At 37.3% G+C, this 21789-nt stretch overlaps 1 protein-coding gene across 1 annotated transcript in view; it reads left to right on the top strand.

The window, feature by feature from the left end:
* The first annotated feature begins 4577 nt into the window (after positions 1-4577).
* The window catches only part of LOC108039607 (rho GTPase-activating protein gacF), a 47489-nt gene continuing 30277 nt past the window's right edge, over positions 4578-21789 (top strand). The window contains 2 exon segments of the mRNA XM_017116663.2: positions 4578-5157; positions 13143-14452. Coding sequence (XP_016972152.2) covers positions 13672-14452 — 781 coding nt within the window. The 5' untranslated portion in view covers positions 4578-5157; positions 13143-13671.

The following is a 21789-nucleotide window of genomic DNA, read 5'->3' on the forward strand; positions in this document are numbered from 1 at the left end:
TAAAGACAAAAGACAGCCTTTGGCGACACAATCAGTTTGAGATTTGTTTTTAATTGATTCGAATCGATTCGATTCGATTCGCATTGAATTGACTTTCTGTCAGTCTGTGTGTCGGCTGCTGGCTGCTTGTTCGTCGCCATTTGCTGACAGGCGACTATTACAATTTTATTAACATAAATTATTGCGGCCAGATCGATCCACTCGCGATATAAGTCGGCTACGACTAATGGAAGCCTAATGGTTGTTAATGCTTGGTGACGGAATTCCTCACCAAAATTACTTTATTGACTAAATGCGAGTTTGATTGGTGATCTCCTATCAATTGATACGCGAAATAACGTCGGATATTATTCGCTACCACACTGCGAAATCATGTTGGCTGACAGTGGACATGACAATATATATTCTGTAATTGAATATCGCACTGATAGCAATCTAAATACGATTCTGTGAACAAGAAAAAGCCGCCAACCTTGAGGTGGATTGCCGGCGCGTTTTTAATCGCTCGGGAAACGCGTGCGATCGACTCAAGGTGTAAAAGACTGGAAGTCAGGTTTTTTGAGGATCAGTCGAGCGGTGGGGGTTGCCCCAAAAGCAGCTGCCCAGGGATTGGAACTACTTAAACACCTCAACGGGCATCACTTGCCACATTTTCGGTCGGCCACGGTTTTTAATTAATCTAACATCTTGCCTTCTTGACTAATACTTGTACGGTTTACGCGGAAAAAGGGTCAGAGGTCGTTGAGGCGAGCACATTAGGCTGGAACACTCGACTGCCGGATTAATTAAGTCATTACCCCGAAAATGTCCTGCTGCTGCCGCTGCTCCTGCGCATAATTAATCATTTTAATTGTCTGACTGCATACCGAAGGACAATGGGGAAGCAGGGGAAAATGTAGAAAGAGCCGAAGGCAGATCGACAGTCAAAAGGTTGCTTTCTAAAACTGCGGGGGAGTTTCGCCCTGTCAGGGGTTATTTATAGGGGCAACCAGGAATTGGGATATTTGGCATGTGCTTCCTCCTTTCACAGGCGTCAAATTCTCGGGCACAAAATGTTGTCATTCCGGTTAATTGAGTTAATTGTTTCGGGGGCAGCCCTTTTTGTGGCCTGCCAAAATCACTTAGGCCACTTATGTGCAAGCATTTCAAAATAAATTTGAAGTTTCAAGTTTTACAAATAGGGTAAGGCAGGGTGAGTTCTTTTGGCAAAAACTAGTACCATTTAACCAAAGCGGCAACTATATGCAAACATTCTTAATATTTTTGTTTTGGGTTTTTATACCCTTGCAGAGGGTATTATAATTTTGGTCAAAAGTGTGCAACGCAGTGAAGGAGACATCTCCGACCCTATAAAGTATATATATTCTTGATCAGGATCACCTCCTGAGTTGATATAGCCATGTCCGTCTGTCCGTCTGTCCGTCTGTCCGTCTGTCCGTCTGTCTGTCCGTCTGTCTGTTTCTACGCGAACTAGTCTCTCAGTTTTAAAGATATCGAATTGAAACTTTGCACACACCCTTCTTTCCTTTGCACGCAGTATATAAGTCGGAACGGCCGGGATCGGCCGACTATATCCTATAGCTGCCATATAACTGATTGATCGGAAATGCCATAACTCTGCTGTTTGTTAGGTTAGGAAGTTGGGACTTTCTATGGGTTTTATATTTGGCCAATCAATCCGACGTACCAAATTTCATAAGGATCGGCCGACTATATCTTATAGCTGCCATATAACTGATTGATCGGAAATGCCATAACTTTGGTGTTTGTAAAGTTAGGAAGTTGGGATTTTCTATGGGTTTTATATTTGGCCAATCAATCCGACGTACCAAATTTCATAAGGATCGGCCGACTATATCTTATAGCTGCCATATAACTGATTGATCGGAAATGCCATAACTTTGGTGTTTGTAAAGTTAGGAAGTTGGGATTTTCTATGGGTTTTATATTTGGCCAATCAATCCGACGTACCAAATTTCATAAGGATCGGCCGACTATATCTTATAGCTGCCATATAACTGATTGATCGGAAATGCCATAACTTTGGTGTTTGTAAAGTTAGGAAGTTGGGATTTTCTATGGGTTTTATATTTGGCCAATCAATCAGACGTACCAAATTTCATAAGGATCGGCCGACTATATCTTATAGCTGCCATATAACTGATTGATCGGAAATGCCATAACTTTGGTGTTTGTTAAGTTAGGAAGTTGGGATTTTCTATGGGTTTTATTTTTGCCTAATCAATCCGACATATCAAATTTCATAAGGATCGGCCGACTATATTCTATAACTGCCATATAACTGAACGATTGGAAATGCCATAACTTTAGTGTTTTTAAAGTTAGGAAATTGGGATTTTTTATGAGTATTAAGAATGCATTATGAATGATTTTGGAGAATATAATTTGCAGAATATTCTGCAAGGGTATTTCAACTTCGGCTCCGCCCGAAGTTAGCTTTCCTTTCTTGTTAAAATCTAAAACCTGTATTTACTATATTACTTATTGGAAATTCAGAAACGGATCATTTTTCATTCTTTAATCATAAATGTACAATAATTAAAAGCTCACTATAAAAAGGTTATACAAGTTACCAAAAGTTTAATTTGTTTTTAAAATGTAATATAATTGTAGAAAAAAATATATGACATAAATAAAAACCGGACATTCTCGTAACTGATATAATTTTTTGAACAACAAAGTTTATTTTTCGACGTCAAATACAATTAAAGTCTTTGTTTTATCGCTCTGCTTATCGGTAGCCAACCAGTGTTTACCACCTGCAACACCCACTAAATGACAAACTCATCAAGAATGACGTTGGCGATTCCCCCGTAATATTTTTGCAGTTCTTGTACTGCCTCAGCCACTGTCAAGTTCAATGTACATACATTCATACGTATATTTTCAGCCATGTGATTTTTTTTTTATAAGCGCCATCTAATAGATAAGATAAATTTTATTCAAAGAAATTCGCGCATAGCTGAATTAACTTTCATTTGACGTGGGCTGCTTTTTCTGGCTGAATGTGTTGTCCCATTTTGGTCAACACTTAAAATTAGTCAGAGGTTATGGTGACCACAAATAGAATTTGTGATTTATCGTTGGTTTATTGCAACGATAGGCAAATGAGCTGGTCAAAGTTTATAGCTTATCAATACCATCGAATCGCTTTGATTAGCACCTCCTATTTGTTGACTCCCCCACGCAACTGATTCACAGGTGATAATAAGCCTCGTAATGCTGGCCATTAAGTGACGTTCATCGCTGCACTTTGGGCCGTTAGTTAATTGGTATTTGTGCAAATCAACGCTCGCTGGCGAAATACAAAACAATGCACTGGAAAATGTCTACATGCCAAAAAGCACAACCGCCAGCCAATCACCAAAAACAATCCGCACAAATACAACCAGGGAAAAACGAATGCAATCTCAACGCTCACACTGTCAGGTTGAAAACTGGCACGTGATGGGGATCTATCACTGGGACTGTTGATTTAAAAGTGCCGAATACCGCCAAATCTGAAAACAAAACCACAATTGCCACACTAATTTGTTAAATGCTATTTATTAATCATGGGATCTAGCTTTAACTATAAATGCATTTTTTATAAATATATTTAAGAAGCTAGAATGATACCTCAAGTTGAGTTTTAATTACCAATGCACTGACCTGCATTTATAAAATTATTTCATATCAAACAAAAAATAACTTAGTAACTTAGTTTTGAAACTATTAGATACCCGGTATTCATTTGTGTGCTATAAAATATGTAGCCTAACTTCAAGCGTAAAATGTTATATCCTTTCAAAAATTGTTGGATTATAAATATTTAAAATTTATATGTAGAAAAATATGTTCTTATAATTCTTTGTGGCTAAGATATAATTTTAATTTGTAATTTAATTAAAATTTATAAATTTACTTTTATGAGCCAAAACTGAGTCGAAAAAAGTGTTCGAATAAAACTGATGCTGATTTGAGCTATATTTCGAAGATGATCTTCCTTGGGAAAAAGGTAAGCAAAATGTGTATTGTAATATTATTTAATACATTTTTTCCAAATTTGATTGAATTAGTAAACGAAGTAGTTCACAAATAACATTTTTAAGTCGATTATGTCTTTTTTTATATACGAAAAAAAAAATTAAAATAAAACTTTCTTCACATGTATTAATTTACTAAGAAATAAATAATTAACCAAAATAAATATATCTTGCTCAAGTGTTAAAAATTGTTGAAGTTCTTAGAAATATTGGTAATTAATGAATCACTAAATTAGCAGAGTTTCATTGACTTGAGCCATAATTTCGTGAGATCAGAAGGATGAATTGGGAATCACAAACAGACCAAACGATGCTAACACTTAGGACCCTTGGCCGTATATAGTGCCATTGGCTACAGTTGACCATTCTTTTACCTGATTCGCTCTCACTCTCTCTCTCACTCCCCCGCCGCACACTCTCTCTCTCGTTCGCGCTGCCGCGAAAGCAGCAACAGTGCTCGGCATGAACGCACGAAGCGTCGCCCCATCGACAGGGTCTCTGCTCAGTTTTTCAGTCTCTGACTAGCACGCTTTGGGAACACACAGTGAGCGGAGCGTCCGCAGTCGCAGTAGCACTCGAAGTCCGCTTATCCGCAATCGCATCCGACATCCGCCATCCGCAGCGTTTTCGAATTTTTCGAACCATCCCATTTATCTGGCATATCCTAACCATCTAATCGTCGAGCCCAAACAATATCGTGATCGCGTCCGAAATCGCGTCTTTTTGCCGTACTCAATGTTCCGGTTTTATGTGAAATCGCGTCCAAAGGAGATCGAAACAATAATCTCAACGGATAGCCAATTTGAAACAGAAAAGTTCATTTCGGTATCCAAGTATTGCTGGCCAAGAGAGTCGTTACAATTTGAAAAGGCCGCTAAAATCGTTTAATTAACGACCAGTTCGAAGAGGAGAAAATATATCAAAAATATATATGGTTAGTGTTGTGTTTTTGAAAAAAAAGAGAAATCAAAAAAATTTATGAAAATGTTCAATTGCTGTTGCCATAAGTTTTGAAGTGTGCAAAGTGTAACTCTCTTAAAATCCAACGAAAAATACAACGCGTCCAAAAAGAATCGTAAAACTGAAAAAAGCAAACAAACATAAAAATAAGGTGCGTACTTTTCTTCTGTTTCAATGCTGTTACATAAGTTCTTTTTTAGTAAGTTTGTTGTTCCTTGGAATATTTCCTCAAATGTTGCAAAATACTTCTCTCACTTTTTGACTTTAGTGCCGCTGTTCGTAAGCCACTAATTAATAAACGTTTTCAAGATTGTCGAGCTGAGAAGAAAATTTATATATATATTATTGGATTTGATGTTTGGAAATACCGAAATTCATAAATAGAAATACATTTTTTGCCCTTACTCTTAATTTTATTAAAATATATTCGTGCCCTGAGTTTGTGGAACTGTGGCTAAATATTTGGTATGTTTTAAAATAAATTGAAATCATTTTCCACTTGGCAGCGAGCCGAGTAATAAGTGTATTTAAATGTCCCATGGGTGAAAGTAATTAAATAACAAATTGTGTAAATGTGAAATAAATTCATTTCAAACAAACAAATAGCGTACAAAAGCAAATGAGAAAAAAAACAAATCTTCTAGTATTCGGATGCTAATTGAGTTAAATTTAATTGATATTCGATTAGATTTCAACACCTTTTAAGAATATCACTGCAACCGTAATCTGAATGAATTTAGTATAAACAAATTAAATGTGATTTACGGCTTAATGGCAACTGAGCTTTTCCAAGTACTTTTCCATTTTAATCTGGCCCAAATAAACAGTAAGAAAGGCAAACAAAAAAAATGGCAAAATATTTTTTTGCAAACTTGTGAAAGCAAACGACCTTAGGAGAACCCCCACTCTATAGAAGCGAAATTTTGTATAAATTTAATCACACACACTTTGGGATTATTTATAGTTTTTTGCAAAAAGCATCCACATTTGCGAATCTTTATCGCTGTCTGCAAATGTATCTGTATCTGTATCTGCAAATTGTGCGTATCTTTATTTGCAAACGCACGCAGGCGCTTTTAATCTAATTTCGCAAACTTTTTTTCTATAATGTTTTTTTTTTTTGTGTCTGCTCTGCGCGTGCAGTTTTTTGTCCTATAAATTGGCGGCGTCGACTATTATCTAACACTGTGCGCTATTATCTAAGCTGAGTTGTTGTTCTTGTCCCTGCTGCTGATTTGTGCGGCGTATCTGTGTGCGAATTTGCGTTATTGTCGCGCCAAAGGGGACGCATGTGTGCGTCGGGTTCAACAACTGCTAATCACATGGCGGATCATAGTTTGGACAGCCGACCGAAAGACAAACTACAAAATGTGGGGATCGAGATAAAGAATAAAGCTGAATGAATTGTGAATAGAGAATGTGTTGAAGGTGATATCCTTCTTAATTAATGGCAGCAACGAGTGCCTAACTCAAGTCCGCAGATTATTTATAGAACCTATTAACTGTTCGGTGTTTCTATAGCATTTTTAAAATAATTTTTCAGATTCCTTTTAAATAAAATATATGTTATATGCCTTTTAAATTTATTTAAATAAATTACATTTTTTTGAGTTTCAAAAGTTTTTTACTTTTATCTACATAACAACATTATATAATATTTAAGAAAGGGATAAAATAACAGATTTAATTTTTTTTATTAAATTTTGATATTTTGCCTGAAAAATACTTAAACATTTTTTAAATTTAGATATACAATTTGGACAACATACATACATGTTTCAATATTATATATTTGAAATTGCTTAAAGTTTTTTTACAACCGTTAAAGTATTAGAAATATGGAGTCAATGTCAAAATTTGATATTTTAATATTTCAAGGTGAATTTTATGACCTTTCTTTATTTTCTCCACCGTATAGTACATTTTTATGTAATTGATCTAATAAATGTTTTCGCTTTTACTTAAGTTCTCACGTCACAATTTCATTAGCCAAAAAACGAAGACTACTCGAGGGCAAAGAAATTAATTGATTAATTTTTTAGTAGCCCCACAAATATGTTTTTGTCTACGTCAATGATAATTTACTTAGTGAAAAGCCAATCGTTAGTTGATGCCATACATTTGTTCACTCACAAAAAGTAAAAATGATTAAATAAATAGTATGGGCAGTCTCAAATTGATTTTAATGGAAATTCAATTTTCGGTAGTAAAAAACGTTCAGTTCGGAATTTTTATACCGATTTCACCCCGGAGACTGGCGTGTTTGCCTTTGGACTTGAGATGTCGTAAAGCCAGCCAATTATCAAGTTTAGTTCTGAAACGCGTGTGTTGGGTAACATTTTGCTTGGTTCTGTGACACATTTACAAATTGTGCTTGATTGATGGGCCGGTAAAGGCAACGTTTGAAATACAACAATCATAATTCCTAGATAAAGCTTATCGCATGCAAAAGAAAAATGTTTTACGGTCGTGCGTAAATAGTTTTGCGGTTTGTTTTTCTTTTGGCCAAAAGTGGCGCATAATACTCGGAATGAAATGTCGACCATAACAGCGAAAAAAGGGAAATACAATAAAATAAACCGGGGAAAGAAGAAAGAAAAATGCGGGAAACTCAGTAAAAATGCAGCGTTTGTTTTAATGAAGCGTGAACACTAGACCACATAATGTGCGGCATACATTTAGAGACACACACATACACACACACACACGATCACACATGGCAACAACTTTAGGTACACCCCTCAGTTAAAAAAAAGGCAACAAAACACCTAAATGAAAACGAGAAAATCGTCGCGTATTTTACTCAGGTTTTTGTTTTTTTTTTTTTTTGGCGGTTGACTTTTTTTTTGGGTTGTTTGACGCATTTTAAAAATATCCTAGACGCAATTGTTGCTGTTGTTGGTGTTGTTGTGCTTGGCTGTCTGTTTGTCACATTACTAATACGTCGCGTTGTCTTTGATTTTCGTCGTTTTGTGTTGAATTTATTTTAGAGTGGTGTTTTTTTTTACTTTTAATTTTCGCACGTAAAGTGCGTGACTTTTAATTAGACTACAATAAATGTGCGAAAATGTGTGGGAGATGAGTCTGCCAGTGGGCAAGAGTGTTAGTAAAGCCAAGAGATAAATTTTTAAGTGGGATACATGAATGTGAATTTTGACGAAAAATTTCTTAGGTACTTCCGTTAAAATCCATTTGTTGACAGATATAACATTAATAAATAAAAATAAACCAAGAAACCAACTAAAATTGTTTACATTCTTCCGCAAATGTCGTTTAGAAACTGATTAATAGAAAAATAGAAACATAGTCTTGATTCATGACAGATTGAATTTTTTTCGGGAACATAATTTTCTGACTAAATTCTTTAAATATTTTCTACTTAAATTATGATATTGGGTCCTAGAATATTAATATACAATAATTCTTGAAATATCTAAAGACTACTAGAATGCTTACGCACAAAATGAATAAGATTATAATTCTTCTGAAATAATTTTGTACCACAGCATATTATCATAAATAAATTCTATTATGTTGAAATAGAGTTGAAATGAATAACACTGTCTGGTTTTCTTAATTCCTATTATATTAAATCAGATTGTTTATTATTTTATTTTACTTTTATATATATACATGTATGCCTTTCAACGGATTAAGAAACAATTAAAAGTTAAATACTTTAATTTAAACTGGCTCTTAGTATTGATATAATCAGTTACAATTTTAATTTTAAAATCTTAGAACTCATTTTGTAATTCTTACCCTGGATGTTGTGTGCAATTCGCTGGCGACTCAACTTTCCCACTATGCTGTCAATATATCTGGCGACCGATATTTGCTTTGTTGTTAGCATCGCCGCATGTGATTGAATCGCTTTCGGATTGTGTGCGTATATCTCTGATTCTGCCCTCGTCTGTCTCGTGCACTAAATATTTAAAATAGCTGCATCTTGAGAGGATTTTTCCCGCTGCCGCTGCCGCTGAGACTGCGGCAACCCAATTGCTTCCGGTTCAAATCGATTACACAAAAGCGCTGCCTTTGTGCGCTCAGGTTTTTTACTCGTACTTTTCCCTGGCGGCAGTGCTTTCCCCGTAGATTGTTGGCAAGTATCTAACAGTGATGCCTTCAAGTATCTTATGCCCGTTTCCATACAAATGAAGTGCACATCGATTAGTGCATTTGGCTGGCTGCCTGAGTTATGTTTCGGTATCTTTTTCATTTCCCCCCGTTCGCCGCGTTTCTTGTTTTTCCAAAGAAAATTAATTGTTTTGTAAACACGGGAGTCGATTGGGGGGCGGGGATGCCTCCATCCAAAGAGTTTGTAGATCCAAAGGGAACCAGATCAGCGACAATAATCCACAGCCAAATGCATCGCCTTGTTTGCACTCTGATAGATATTCATCTATAAGGCAGTTGTCAGGAATGCCACCGCACATCAATCTTTTGCTAAGCATTCCATAATACACAAAAGTACGTATGAAAACAAGTATATTTATTCTCGTTCAATCTTGTGACAAGTGTCAACACGACAATGAACGTCAGACACTTAGCGGGGAAAAGCAATATAAATTTATCTTCTCTTGAACTAGAATTTCATTGTTAAACTCATCTAGCTATCTTTGTATATTTGTTAAATTCTTTTCGCTTTCAGTTTGGCAATGAAATACTTTTTCATAGTAGGGGAAAAAAATTAACTCAAATTGTTGCAACACGACAATGTTTTGTTTATTCTTGGGCCTAATTTATTTTATTGCCCAAACTTAAGTTGGGCAAAAACCGAGACCACAAGCCATGAATAAATTGCACATGTAAGTGAAGAGTCTGGGAATTTGTGGTTTTTGGCAGTGTTTTTTACTGCCAACCGCAAGAAGAATGAGATACGACATTACTAAATGGTTTTCTGGGTAATAGATTCTGGTAATAAATATTGCGAATTAGCTCGGCATCTGAAAACAAATATATAAATCATAGGAAAACAAAATAAAAAGTTAAATATAGTTAAATGAGCAAAAATAAAAAGACTTCAAAAACAAGAAACCTTCACTTTCAAACGCTTAAACTGGTTGTGGTAGTTGTTTTTCTTTGTTAACAAAATCAAATATATATAAAACATAAACTTTATGCTAATGTCATCGGATATTTATTTTATTAGGCTATGAAAATTTTTATTCACCTGTTATAATAAATTATTTAAAATTTTGTTGGACTGGCAAACTGCGTGAATCATTTGCATATTAGCAAAAACCACAACGGAATCTAATAAAATTTACATATGTCTGACATTTTTGGTTGTAATAAATGTCCAAAGAGCGTTGTTTTCCCTTTGTATTTTTTGTTGGGGTAGCCAAGCGTCTGACATGAACTAATTAAGTTGCGCAGCTCGGCTTAGATTTATCGCCGTCCAGGCGATCCGCCAGATACTTTCCAACTGCCTCAACCTAAAGCCCATCTGTCAGCGGCGCCATTAAAACGGCGGCTAGCGCAAATGTCAAACGCATTTCAAACGCATAAATTTTGGCGTTGCTCGAAATGCCGCAGAAAAAAAAACAAAGCAAAGCAAAACATAACGAAATTTGCTAATCAGTTTGTGGAGCGACTGCCATTTCAGTTCAATGACTAGGCCTAGCTTCGATTTCAGTGGCTTCCCAAACCAAATGGAAACTCATAGCTGGAGTAACTAATTTAAATTTTTTACTGTGCCTTTTTGCTCTGCGACTTTGGTGACTTGTTGTCAAGCTGTTTAATTTTATATTTTTATGTTTCAAACAAGATGCCATTCACGCCAGACAATGGGTTGCTTTCATGAATAAAATTTGATTCATTATTTAAAAAATTATATTTTTACCCGAATCCTTTTTGGTTTTTTTACATTCTTAATTTGTCAACTATATTTTTTTACAATAAATTATAGTTTAAACAATTTTACATTGAAACCATAAACCACTAAATTATCAACAAATTTTAAACAAAAATCCTTTTACCATTGTAGCATTGAAGATCCTTTTTAATAAACAACTAAATTATCAACAAATTTTTGTATGTATTAGTTTTGTATTCAAAAATACCTCATTTACACCCATTGTACAGCATTGAAGATCGCTTTTATTATAAAATTAATTCATTCGCTGACCAAAGATGCCGCCACACGTCTCTGGCCATTCATTTATTATACATTTTCTTTGAGTTTTTTGGGCTTTTGGTTGACTCGCCGTTTTTTTGTGATTTGGACATTTATTTGATTAGACGACTGCCACCGAAGATTGCCACTTAAATTTGGGTTAAGTGAATTTCAAGTTTTATAACGGATCCGAATTTACTCGAATGACAAGTGTTAAGTGAACTCAAAGAGTTCTTTGCCTTTTCATACTGGTATATATGGGTGCTCAGTGGTTATTGGACTTTCGCTTTTGTTTTGGGGCTAATAATTTGCCAGAGCAATCACAGTAATCAAGTTTGGACTCTGATTAAATATTGCCTTCGATTATGGGTATATTTACTTATTACGCGTCGTTTTGGGGAATTAATCTCATCGGGGGGGAAAAAAAACAAAAGATTTCATTATTTTTTTATGCTTCTCATAATTTGTTGAATTGCGGAGGCTTATGAATGACAGATGAACCGATGGTCTCAAGTCGTAAAAAGCAGATACATTGGTTTTTATTTTGGCCCTACCAGCCATAGGTGTGATTTTTATATTTCATCTACATATTTAGATTTTTTTTCCTTTCATGGCTATTTTTACTACTTTCGGCATGTGTCAAGACACGCTTCCCTTTTTGGGGGGTTTTATCTTCTTTTTTTTGCCGCTGCTTGGGTTGATGTGGTTGCCCTTACAGAATTCCACATAAATTCTACTACTGAAAAAAAAACATAAACAACGCCTTGAGACCGAATCTGCGGCTGGCTTGGCACACATTTTGCCTGCTGTGCCACATATTCTTTTTATACAGAAGTTTTATTTGGGTGAAAGGCATTAAAGTTGGCAAGAGGTAAAGGTTTGAATATATATACCTTGATCTCCGCGGAGCTGATGAAAATTTGAAGAATTTTGCTGATTTTTATATTACACATATAATATTGGGTTTCACTGATTCATCGTGTTTCTTTGTTTTTATAACTCTGCTGGCATGGAAATTCCGTTTTTTTTTTTACGATCTGGAGGGCTCTTAACTGTTTGGGATGGTCTTAGGGTCTTAGGCGGTTTTGAAATTATACGGTATTATAAATTTAACTCAAAGTCAACACATTGCATAACTTCGCAGGCAGTTTGGACAGAAGGACGCAAAAGCAATTAACATTTTGATGGCACAGAAGTCTTGTGTTTTGAGTTGTCACTGTTTGGTCGCCAATTGGATTTGTTGCTCTTCCTGCTGTTTTTGTTGTTTATGGTAATTAAAACGGGGTGCACTTAAATGTTGCATAAAAAATGCTGCTGCGTAGGCTTGCTGAACACGTGCCAAAAAGCCGGCAGTCGAGTGGAAGTGCACCGGCAACGTCACTCAGCCGCCCCGTTGCCCTGCGAGTATCTCATAGATACAGATACTCTGCCGCTGCAGTTAGTGCGTGATTATTTTCAAATTCGACACAGTTTTCTGCACGAATTGTTTTTGTTGCCCATTTTATTTTTAAACAATTCGCCTGTCCGCCGGTCTTGAGGGGGTTTTCCCTCTCTCTTTTTCCGTTGGGAAAGTCATTTTCGATGTTTTCACCGAGTTTTTCCTTTGCGTAACTGCTCCCTTTGGCCAGTTTTTATGTAACCTCTTGCCGATCACTTGTCGCTCTTATAGACACAATTGTTTCTTTGGCCCGTTGATAGTCCGTTGTCTATAAATATACTGTGCCACTTTGTCGTCGTTGTGTCTTTATATAGCCGAACGCTAATTAAAATGTCAAAAATTGCGTTAAAAACGCTTAGCTGAAGAATTTATGTACAATTTGGCTTAGTCCAAACTCACGAAGCAAATGTTCGCTATGGAATGCTCAAAGCCAATTCCCAAATGCAATAAATTTTAGGCTGAGCAAGTGAATGTCAAGTGATAAGTTATTTTACGATACAGATAATCTGTTACTTGATTATAAGTCACCAGTCAAGCATGATCCACTAATTTCGTTCATTTCAAATTCTTCTCATTGCAGCTCGACGAAAAAATGTTAGCCAATCAAACTTAGGCCAACAGGATTGCCTCATTCAACGTTCCCCAATTTTATCGCGGGAATATCTGACATGACAAGAAAGTCATTGGCGTTGATAAGATGCATTATCAGCGGGGAAGACGAAGATGAAGATCCGCAACCGCAACAGCAACAGCAGCAATTGAAAAGTGTTAAACAAGTCTACGATATGATAACCTAATTTCCTGCCTTTGGAAAGAGGAATAAAGATATTAATTTAAAACGGGCCCAGAGAGAGACTCTTTAAACGCGGCAAAGTCAGTGAAAAGCAAGAAAAAAAAAAAAAAATCGTAAACGAAACGAAAGTAAAAGATTTCATAAACGGGGCGTTCATATGTTTCAACGACATCCGAGGGCGTGGCGAAGGCCCAATAAACTGGCAAACAAACTATAAACAACCGAAAACAGCGACTTACACAAAATTATAAACATACGGATTCGGGCGGAAAACAACGGCTCGAAAATCCCCTGTAAACCGAGGTGGTGATCTTTGATGCGAAGAAACCTGCGCTTGGACTGGAGGGCCCTGGCGCTGCTGGGCGCCCTCCTCCCGCTGATCATCGACTGGCCGGGATTGGTCTTTGCGATGCCCCTGATGGCCAACCCACCCGACTCATCCACATCCACATACGCATCCGCATCCAACAGCCCGAACAATAGCAATCTGTTTAGTAATAGTTATCTACAAAGTGATCATAGTCGTAGTAGTTTAGTGCCGAGCGCAGTGAGTGAACGTAGTGTAAATCAAACCACAAATCAAAGTATTAATGCTGAATTTAATCAGAGCCTAAGCACGCAATTAACTGCCATAACAAGTACACCCCAATTCGCCAGCGCGGAGGACTCCGATCAGCTGGAGGAGCCGCTGGGATTTGTCATCTCGGCGGTGCCGAATGCGCATCTGGCCGTCCTGTCGCGTACCGAACGCAGCATTCGTCACCAGAATCAGCAGCAGCAGAAGAAGCACCACCACCACCATACGCAAAATCATCATCATCACCAGCATCAGCAGCAGCAGCAACAGTCGCCCGCTGACAATAATTTCATTGGTTCGAAATCGAAAAGACTGAGCAACCCTAGGAGTAGTATAAACATAAATAGCAGTAGCAGTAACACACCCATCAGCAATCTGGACCGCAACGAGCGCTCCACGGTGCCCCAGTCCCACCTGGCCTGGACATCCCGCAAGATCCAGCTGTACATCAAGAACCGCATCCTCCAACTGATGCGGGATGGAACCGTCAACGGAACCCAGGACGAGAACAGTGAATTCAGTAAGTAATCAGAACAATTACAAAATTCATAATCATTTTATTATATTTGAAATCAATTAAATCAGTGACAGATAGATATTTTATCGGGCTTTGAGAAATCCTCTAATATTATATTTTATATTAGTTAGAAAACCGCCCAATGAAGAATTTTAATTATGTCCTTCTGATAACAAAGTTTGTCAATTGAATTAATTTATTATCTTCCTAAATAAGCAAAATAAATTATATTCTGAGCTCTCGATTTAAATTGGTTCATAAAATTCAAATTTGATTCGTGATTGTCAAAAATATTAAGATAATATTTTCAATATAACCTAACGATTATATTGCCATCAAAAAAATAATATATATTTCTAAATATAAAAATCCAAAAACGATGCAATGACCTTGTAAAACGTTTCCTTAAAAATTTTCCATGTTTTTTATAGCTAAACTATCATGATACAAAATGTTATATAGAAAATATTGTTTTTAGATTTTTTTACATTATTTGTCTATATTGGAGATAATCTTTAAAATTCTCAGAGTCACCAATTTTGTTGTCCTCCCAATGAACATCTATGCTTTGGTGGCTATCCCCACCCATGATGAACTTCAAAGTGGACGCCACCCAAACCCCCTCTCCCTCAGTACTCGCATATTCCTTCGGTTTACTTTGAATATGTTTTATGTTCAATTTCGGGGGCTCTCTTGTTTGGTTTTTTTTTTCGAAGCACCCATTCCACTTGGACTGCATAAACAACCAAATAAACTAATGCCTATGGCTGTATGAAATATTTAGAATATCAGAAATAATACATGCCCACGCACACCGGCACAGGGATATATACATATATATAGAATATACATATGTACATTTCAACTTAGTTTGTGTGATCCACCTATAGAAGCGCCCACAAGTTGAAAGTTCTCATAAAACGCTGCGAAACTGCGTAACACGCACTGCGATCTGCCAAAGAAATCGTATTTTCCGTAGCTCGCTCTCGTCTGTTTATGTTGGGCATCATTAAGTTAGACACTTGATTTGGCAATGCGGCGGCCCAAGCATTGTATTATTTGGCATATAAATTCTTTAGTGGGCTAAGGGCATAAATCTTGCCTTAATTAACCGCTCGGCCTGATTAGCCGGGCTCCCTCTGGGAAATGAGTCAGTCGTTCGTTCGGTCGGTCAGTCTGATGAAGATCATCATGTGGCAGTGCTTTTGCCCCTGCTCCTCCTGGCATTTGCATAACTTTTGGGGCCAGTCGAATTAATTTACAGCTTCATTTTCATTGACTTCCTTGCGGCCAGCAAATTGCGGCAATGATAAAGCCACGGACAAAACAGAAAAAAAAAAACAAAACAAACTTGTTGTACAACTTTGGTCCGGTTTGAGAGCGATTAAAAACGCGCTCGCTTATCGGAGGAGCTCATCGTCAATGGGAAACATCGCCAGCTGGAGATGCCGCATAGATAGCGTGGATTTTGTTTCGCCGGGGTACAAATTATTTAATTCACCACCGTTGTTGTACTTTACATACTTGTCTTGCCCCTGCCTCAGGTGTTAATTTGATTTTGGACTCGATCAGGTGGCGATAATGCGAGTGGAGTGCGATAAGATTGAAATTGCCGAATAAAAGAGCTTTTTATAAGACTCCTCTGATGGAGTGCGTCTGCCGTTCGGTTGTGGGTGTCGGCAAAGAGTTTTATGGTCACGGAGCTGGGAGGTTTCTCTACTCCTCTACTCATTTTGGGTACCCACTCTCACCCTCGAACTTGGGACTTTCACAAGCCAAATCAGTGGCAACTAACAAAGCAATTTGTGTTTATTAGTGACTGAGTGAGTCTTTTATGGGCTGTAAATTGTACAAAGTGCACCAAAAATCACGATCGCCGTACAATCTCCGGATATTGTGCCAAACTTCTGTTTGAGTGGTAAAGCTTTATCGGTTAAAATAAAAATTTGTTTGACACTTGATACGCTGGAATAGTAAGATTATGAGTACATTAAAAACTTTTCTGAAAATCACATGAGGTGACGAAATCTTAGGTTGACAAAAGATATCAGGGAATGAAAGGTCTTCTAGAATGAAACTATCTCTACAAATTAGTAAGAAATTAAACCGATGATTTTAAAAAGAACAAGATAGCAAAGGCTTTAATAAAAGCTTTTAAATTAAATATTTATTTGTGTTTTGAAGTAAACTATGAAGTATTATATATTATATATATATTTTTATATGGTTATAACTTAGAAGTTATTTATTTGTTAACTGTTTTTCTTTCCACCCATAAATCTCTGGGAAAACGCGTACAAATTGCTAGGCCATTAAACCACTAACAGAAGCGACAACTGCTCCAACATGAAACTGTCCAAACAAAGTGGAAACTGCCAAATTTCGTGAATTTTCCACTCTGTCAGCTTGCATCTTCAGTGGCAACTCGCGAGGCTCATCAACCAGTTGACCTCCAAAAGTCGGGTGAATCTCGACGCCACAAATTGCAGCGGAGACTAACGGTGTCCGAGTGGCAAGTGGCAGACAGTAGACCATATCCCGCGACTGAACCTGAACTGAACCCCAACCCAAGTCCGGTACGAAAAACCTTTGCACGGGGGGCGTGCATACCATATTTTCGAGATGATATATGGAGAGTACTTGGCCCGGCGGGCAGTCGGCAATTATGCGACTGATTTAGTGCGTGGAGCGAGGTGTGAAGTTGAGTGAAGCTCAAGTCGGCCGAAATCTCAGCGAACTGGACCCAGTGGTGGATGCTAAAAGCTTCCGACAGCATCTCTTGATAACTTAATTTACTTCACGTCTTTTGCGGCCGTTGAAGTTGATTAAGTTGCCCCGACAGTTTGGCCAACATTGCATCGATCCAACTGCTCTTACTTTCACTGTCACTCGACTCTTGACCGCAGCATGTTAATTGTCTTTTTAAATACTAAATCTTCTATGTTATTATTTATTTAGGATTTTGTTCGGCTGCCCCAACAAAAGGCCAAGCCTTTAACTTTGGGGGGTGTTCTAGAAAACCACAAAAGTCTTTGTCAAATGTTTAGTGCGTAAAAATCAACAAACGTTGCCTTTGTTGAGATCAATTTTGGGAAAGTGAACTCGTTAAAATTGGTCTTGGCCCATGGAGCATTTCCATATCAAAGATTTTTCTTCCAGCGTCCCAGAGTTTTTATCTCTTGTTTAAATTGTTTTGTAAATTTAGAAAATTGCATCAATTTAATCCCATGAGATCTTGATATATAGATTCGGCACGGCAATCAGGCATGAATAGAATAAAGGAAATTTCAACATCGTTAATTCCTAAGTATACCAAATGGCCGGACTATTATATCACTTTCCGCACATAATACGATAAATTAATTTTACACAAACATTTTGCCGCTGGCTACGTCACGGATACAAATGAATCTATTGAGCGATCTCGCTTTTTCTGGCTAGACAGCAACCAACAATTTATTGTTGGAATTTTCAGCTTGGACAAAGTCTTACGAGAAATAGAAGGTATATTTTGGGGAACTTTATACGGAATTTAAAATACTCTTTCGAGGCCTGAATTGGAACATAGAATTTATTTTGCTATGGAAACTGAATTATAGTTTTTAATGTAATATAATAAAATATTTTCATTTCGTTGTATTCATTTCGGAAAAAACAAATAAATTATTTTGAATATGATGATTATACTTTATATACTTTCTTTAAAACTATATTATGTAAATTAACTGATTCAACGAAATGTGTTAAAATATAATATTATTCTAGATTAGGATCAAAAAATATGTTTTAGTCATCGCTTTTCAAAGCTAATAATGCATTTAAACACATGTAGATTACCATACAATCGAAACTCTATCAAAATAATTTAAATTATAACATAATATCAACATTAAAATCCAAGCTGGAGAATACGAAAATCTGTGAACTTTTCCATCTGCTGGTAGAGGAAACATTTTGGGAGATCCAACATTCGGTGGAAATATCCGCGTGTAAGCGAGTGGGTGGCGGGAAGATGAGGAGCCAACACTTGACAACCTATTGTCAGCGGTGTGGCTCATCATCAGTCAGCGGTGGCAGCAGTGGTACCGGTGGTGCCGGTAGTGCCGGTGGTGCTGCCTGATTTATGCGCCGGCCAACATGGGGACTTGAAAATACCGCGAAAGTGTTTTGTTTTAGATAAGATTATGGACCAGAGTTTCAGGGGGCGCAAGCGGGATGGCAAATGGGCGAGCGGACGACGCAATATGTCAAATGGATTTACCAGCAAGTTGGCGTGGGTTAGATGGAGGCTCTTCTTCCTCTGCATAAAATGTTTTTCCGGCAGCCGCTCGACTTTTCGGCTTTTGCTGACTTCTTTATTTTTAGCCAGGTGGCAATGAACTGTTTGGTTCTGCTCTCCTCTCCACTTGTCGGTTACATAAAAAAGGTCTAGGCCAGATCGATTGGTCAAAAAGTGAAGATACAATATTTTTTGTTTATTTCCCCGCTTGCATTGACAATAATGTTAAATTATGCATAAATATGTAAGACCGAAAACATTTTGTAAACGGCCCCCGAAGTCGTCGATGGTTTATGAAGCTGGCCCCGCTATATAAATTACAATGATTAATGACATTTTGCACGCAGTTCTCGGCGACTGTTGCTGCCGTGGTTATTGGCGTTGTTTTACAATCATTTTTACGGGCAATTCATTTTCACCCAGGTCGATTCGGATTCAGGTCCAACCAGCAGAAATTCAAGCGGTGCCCGGTGGCACAGAAACCACTCGAAACGTACCATACTTTTGGCAATGAATAAAAGTGAAGGCTGTGAGGGAAAATGGGGCGTATGAGTAATATGATATTATAACTCTCTTTTAATGTGATTCCAAGGGGCTATTGTAGTTCGTTTTTATGGTTTATAAGAAATAATTTTTCAAGTTTTTTAAATGGAAGATCCTATTTTTAGTATTATAAATATTTTTTTTAAGCGATGAGTCCTAATTGTTTATTGGAAATTGATATGGAATGTTTTTTATAATCAATATTTAAATGTAAATTTTTGTTTATAGTTTTACTTTTTCTGCTTTTCCTTTTTATATTTTTCAAAAAAAAAACTTTCTATACGCTCAAATAGATGACTTATAATTGCTTTACTTTAATGGAAATTGATATGGAATGTTTTTATAATCAATATTTAAATGTATATTTTTTATTAGTTGAGTCTCGAAACTATAAGGCTAGAAGTTTTTGCTTGATTTGAGCTTCCTTCGAGCAAGTTTGTTTCAAAATGGTGCCACGCCCTCTGACGCCCACAATTTCTTATATTTTAAAAACTTAAATATTTCGGAAGTAAAAACATTTTTATCAATACTACATTAGAAATTTTTCAAATCGGAGATTCGTTATAAAGCCATTTTACACACTTCATTTACTGCATTTTTAGTAGAGTTTTCTTTGCATTCGGTTTGGGGTTGCGGTTCGCATAGCAAAGCGATAATTTTACCAGATACGTACCCGTCTATATAGACATTTCCATACCGACACGTTCATGGTCATTTGAGTCGTAAATCTGTGGGCCCAGACATGCGTTTCGCGGAGTTGGAAAAATTTGGGTTGGCACGAAATCGGATGGGTATCCAAAAAGCGGCCAACTTCACAGAGCCCAGTGAACAAGTGGTAAACAGTCAAAACACGGCCACCTACAAGTTGCAATAAAACGGGAAAAACCCATGCCGAAACTGGATCAATTTATTAATGCACTTTGCGTTGGCGATGCAAATGCATTTTTTCCACGATTTTCATCTGTAACTCGAAGCCTTTTTGGCCAACCGGATTTCGTGCAAATAAAGTGATTAATTTGAACCGAAATTGCTCACCGATAGCGCAGATAATTTGACTCATTGCCCAACCAACACCTAAAGTCAGAGTCATTCGCAATGTTGCACATGAAAATTCCAAAGGCGCCGGAAAAGATTTCCCCCAACTCCGAAGTTCAACAATCATAAATATCATATCGGAAAGCTTAAGTGTGTTATCTTTGGAATTGCCCCATAAAAAGCTTGGTCCTAAGTGTGTCACCTACTCTGCGGTTAAGTAGGTCTCTAGTAGTGCCCACGGGGGATTATAAATTAATTGCACAGTAATTGCCAATTGCCAGTGCTATCGTAAATCTAAAGTTGAAGAAAATAAAAGTGAACGCAACGTTGGGAGTTGATAAGAAAGTGTTGGGCATCTCAGAGTTCCAAGAATTGTTTGAGTAAACTGAAGTTACACCTTCGATATCTCCGGCATTTACCAAACTTCCTCGAGAGATGTGAGAAACTGTTGTTTACTCAAGCCAAACATTTGGGCTGAGAAAAGCGAAAGTTCTCTTTCTTTCTCTATGCGTGCTGAGTGATTATGATTGAAAGCGAAATTGACGGATGGGCTTGGGAAATTATAGTTCTTTGATACTAATTAAGCTACAAACACATATTTGTTTAATTTTCAGATACATCTTCTTTTACATTTAATCAAAAGTGAGTCACCTGAAGGCTTAATACAAATTTAAAATCAAATATATAAGTGATAGAAAGGTTGTAACTTAACTGTCTGGGGAAATTATTTCTATGCAAGCTGAAAACAATTTATTAGAGACAATTTGCCGACTTGTAAATGACATATTAATGATCGTTTCACTGCAGCAGATCCAACACCACCATTACCAGACCAACAACAACAACCATCACTGACAACCGCACACGCGCTCAAAATAACAAAATTTCAATTTACAAGAGGCGTATGCTCGTTATGAATCCGGTTTAAACGAAAGCCGACTCTCCTTGGGATCGGATTGGATTGGATTGGATACACCTACCTCCTCCTCAAATATGTTCGCACTTAATAGCTCAAGTTTACAGAGCCAATCGACAAATTGCCGCACTAATCTACCCGGCAAAAACAATTTTCGGGGCGCTGAAAACATTTTTGCATGCAAATAGCGTGCTCCATCCCCCTTTTCGCACACCACCCCCCTCCTTTTTATTTTTTTTATTAAGAGGAGGGAAGTGAGGGGGGAGAGCTCCTTAATATGCGCGACTATGGTCGGCCATAAAAAATGTGGAGAGGGGGAACTCCAGACCCGCGTGCCTCGGATCCCGCTCTATATTAGCTATTTTAGCTACTGGAAGCGGGTTAAGTGCGTGTGCAATTTGCGTTGATAAAACGCGGCTTCAGTCCCGATGGTGTCTCGAAAATATCCAACTCGAAAATGACTTCCGCTGGAAAAGTGAAAAGCGAAATGCGACTAATGGTGGCCGCGCATCTTGCAGATACATTTCGTGATCACTGCTCGCCTCGTGTCTGCATCTTGCAAGTAGG

The sequence above is a fragment of the Drosophila rhopaloa genome, unplaced genomic scaffold (assembly GCF_018152115.1).
Source record: "Drosophila rhopaloa isolate 14029-0021.01 unplaced genomic scaffold, ASM1815211v1 contig_178, whole genome shotgun sequence".
Classification (NCBI taxonomy): domain Eukaryota; kingdom Metazoa; phylum Arthropoda; class Insecta; order Diptera; family Drosophilidae; genus Drosophila; species Drosophila rhopaloa.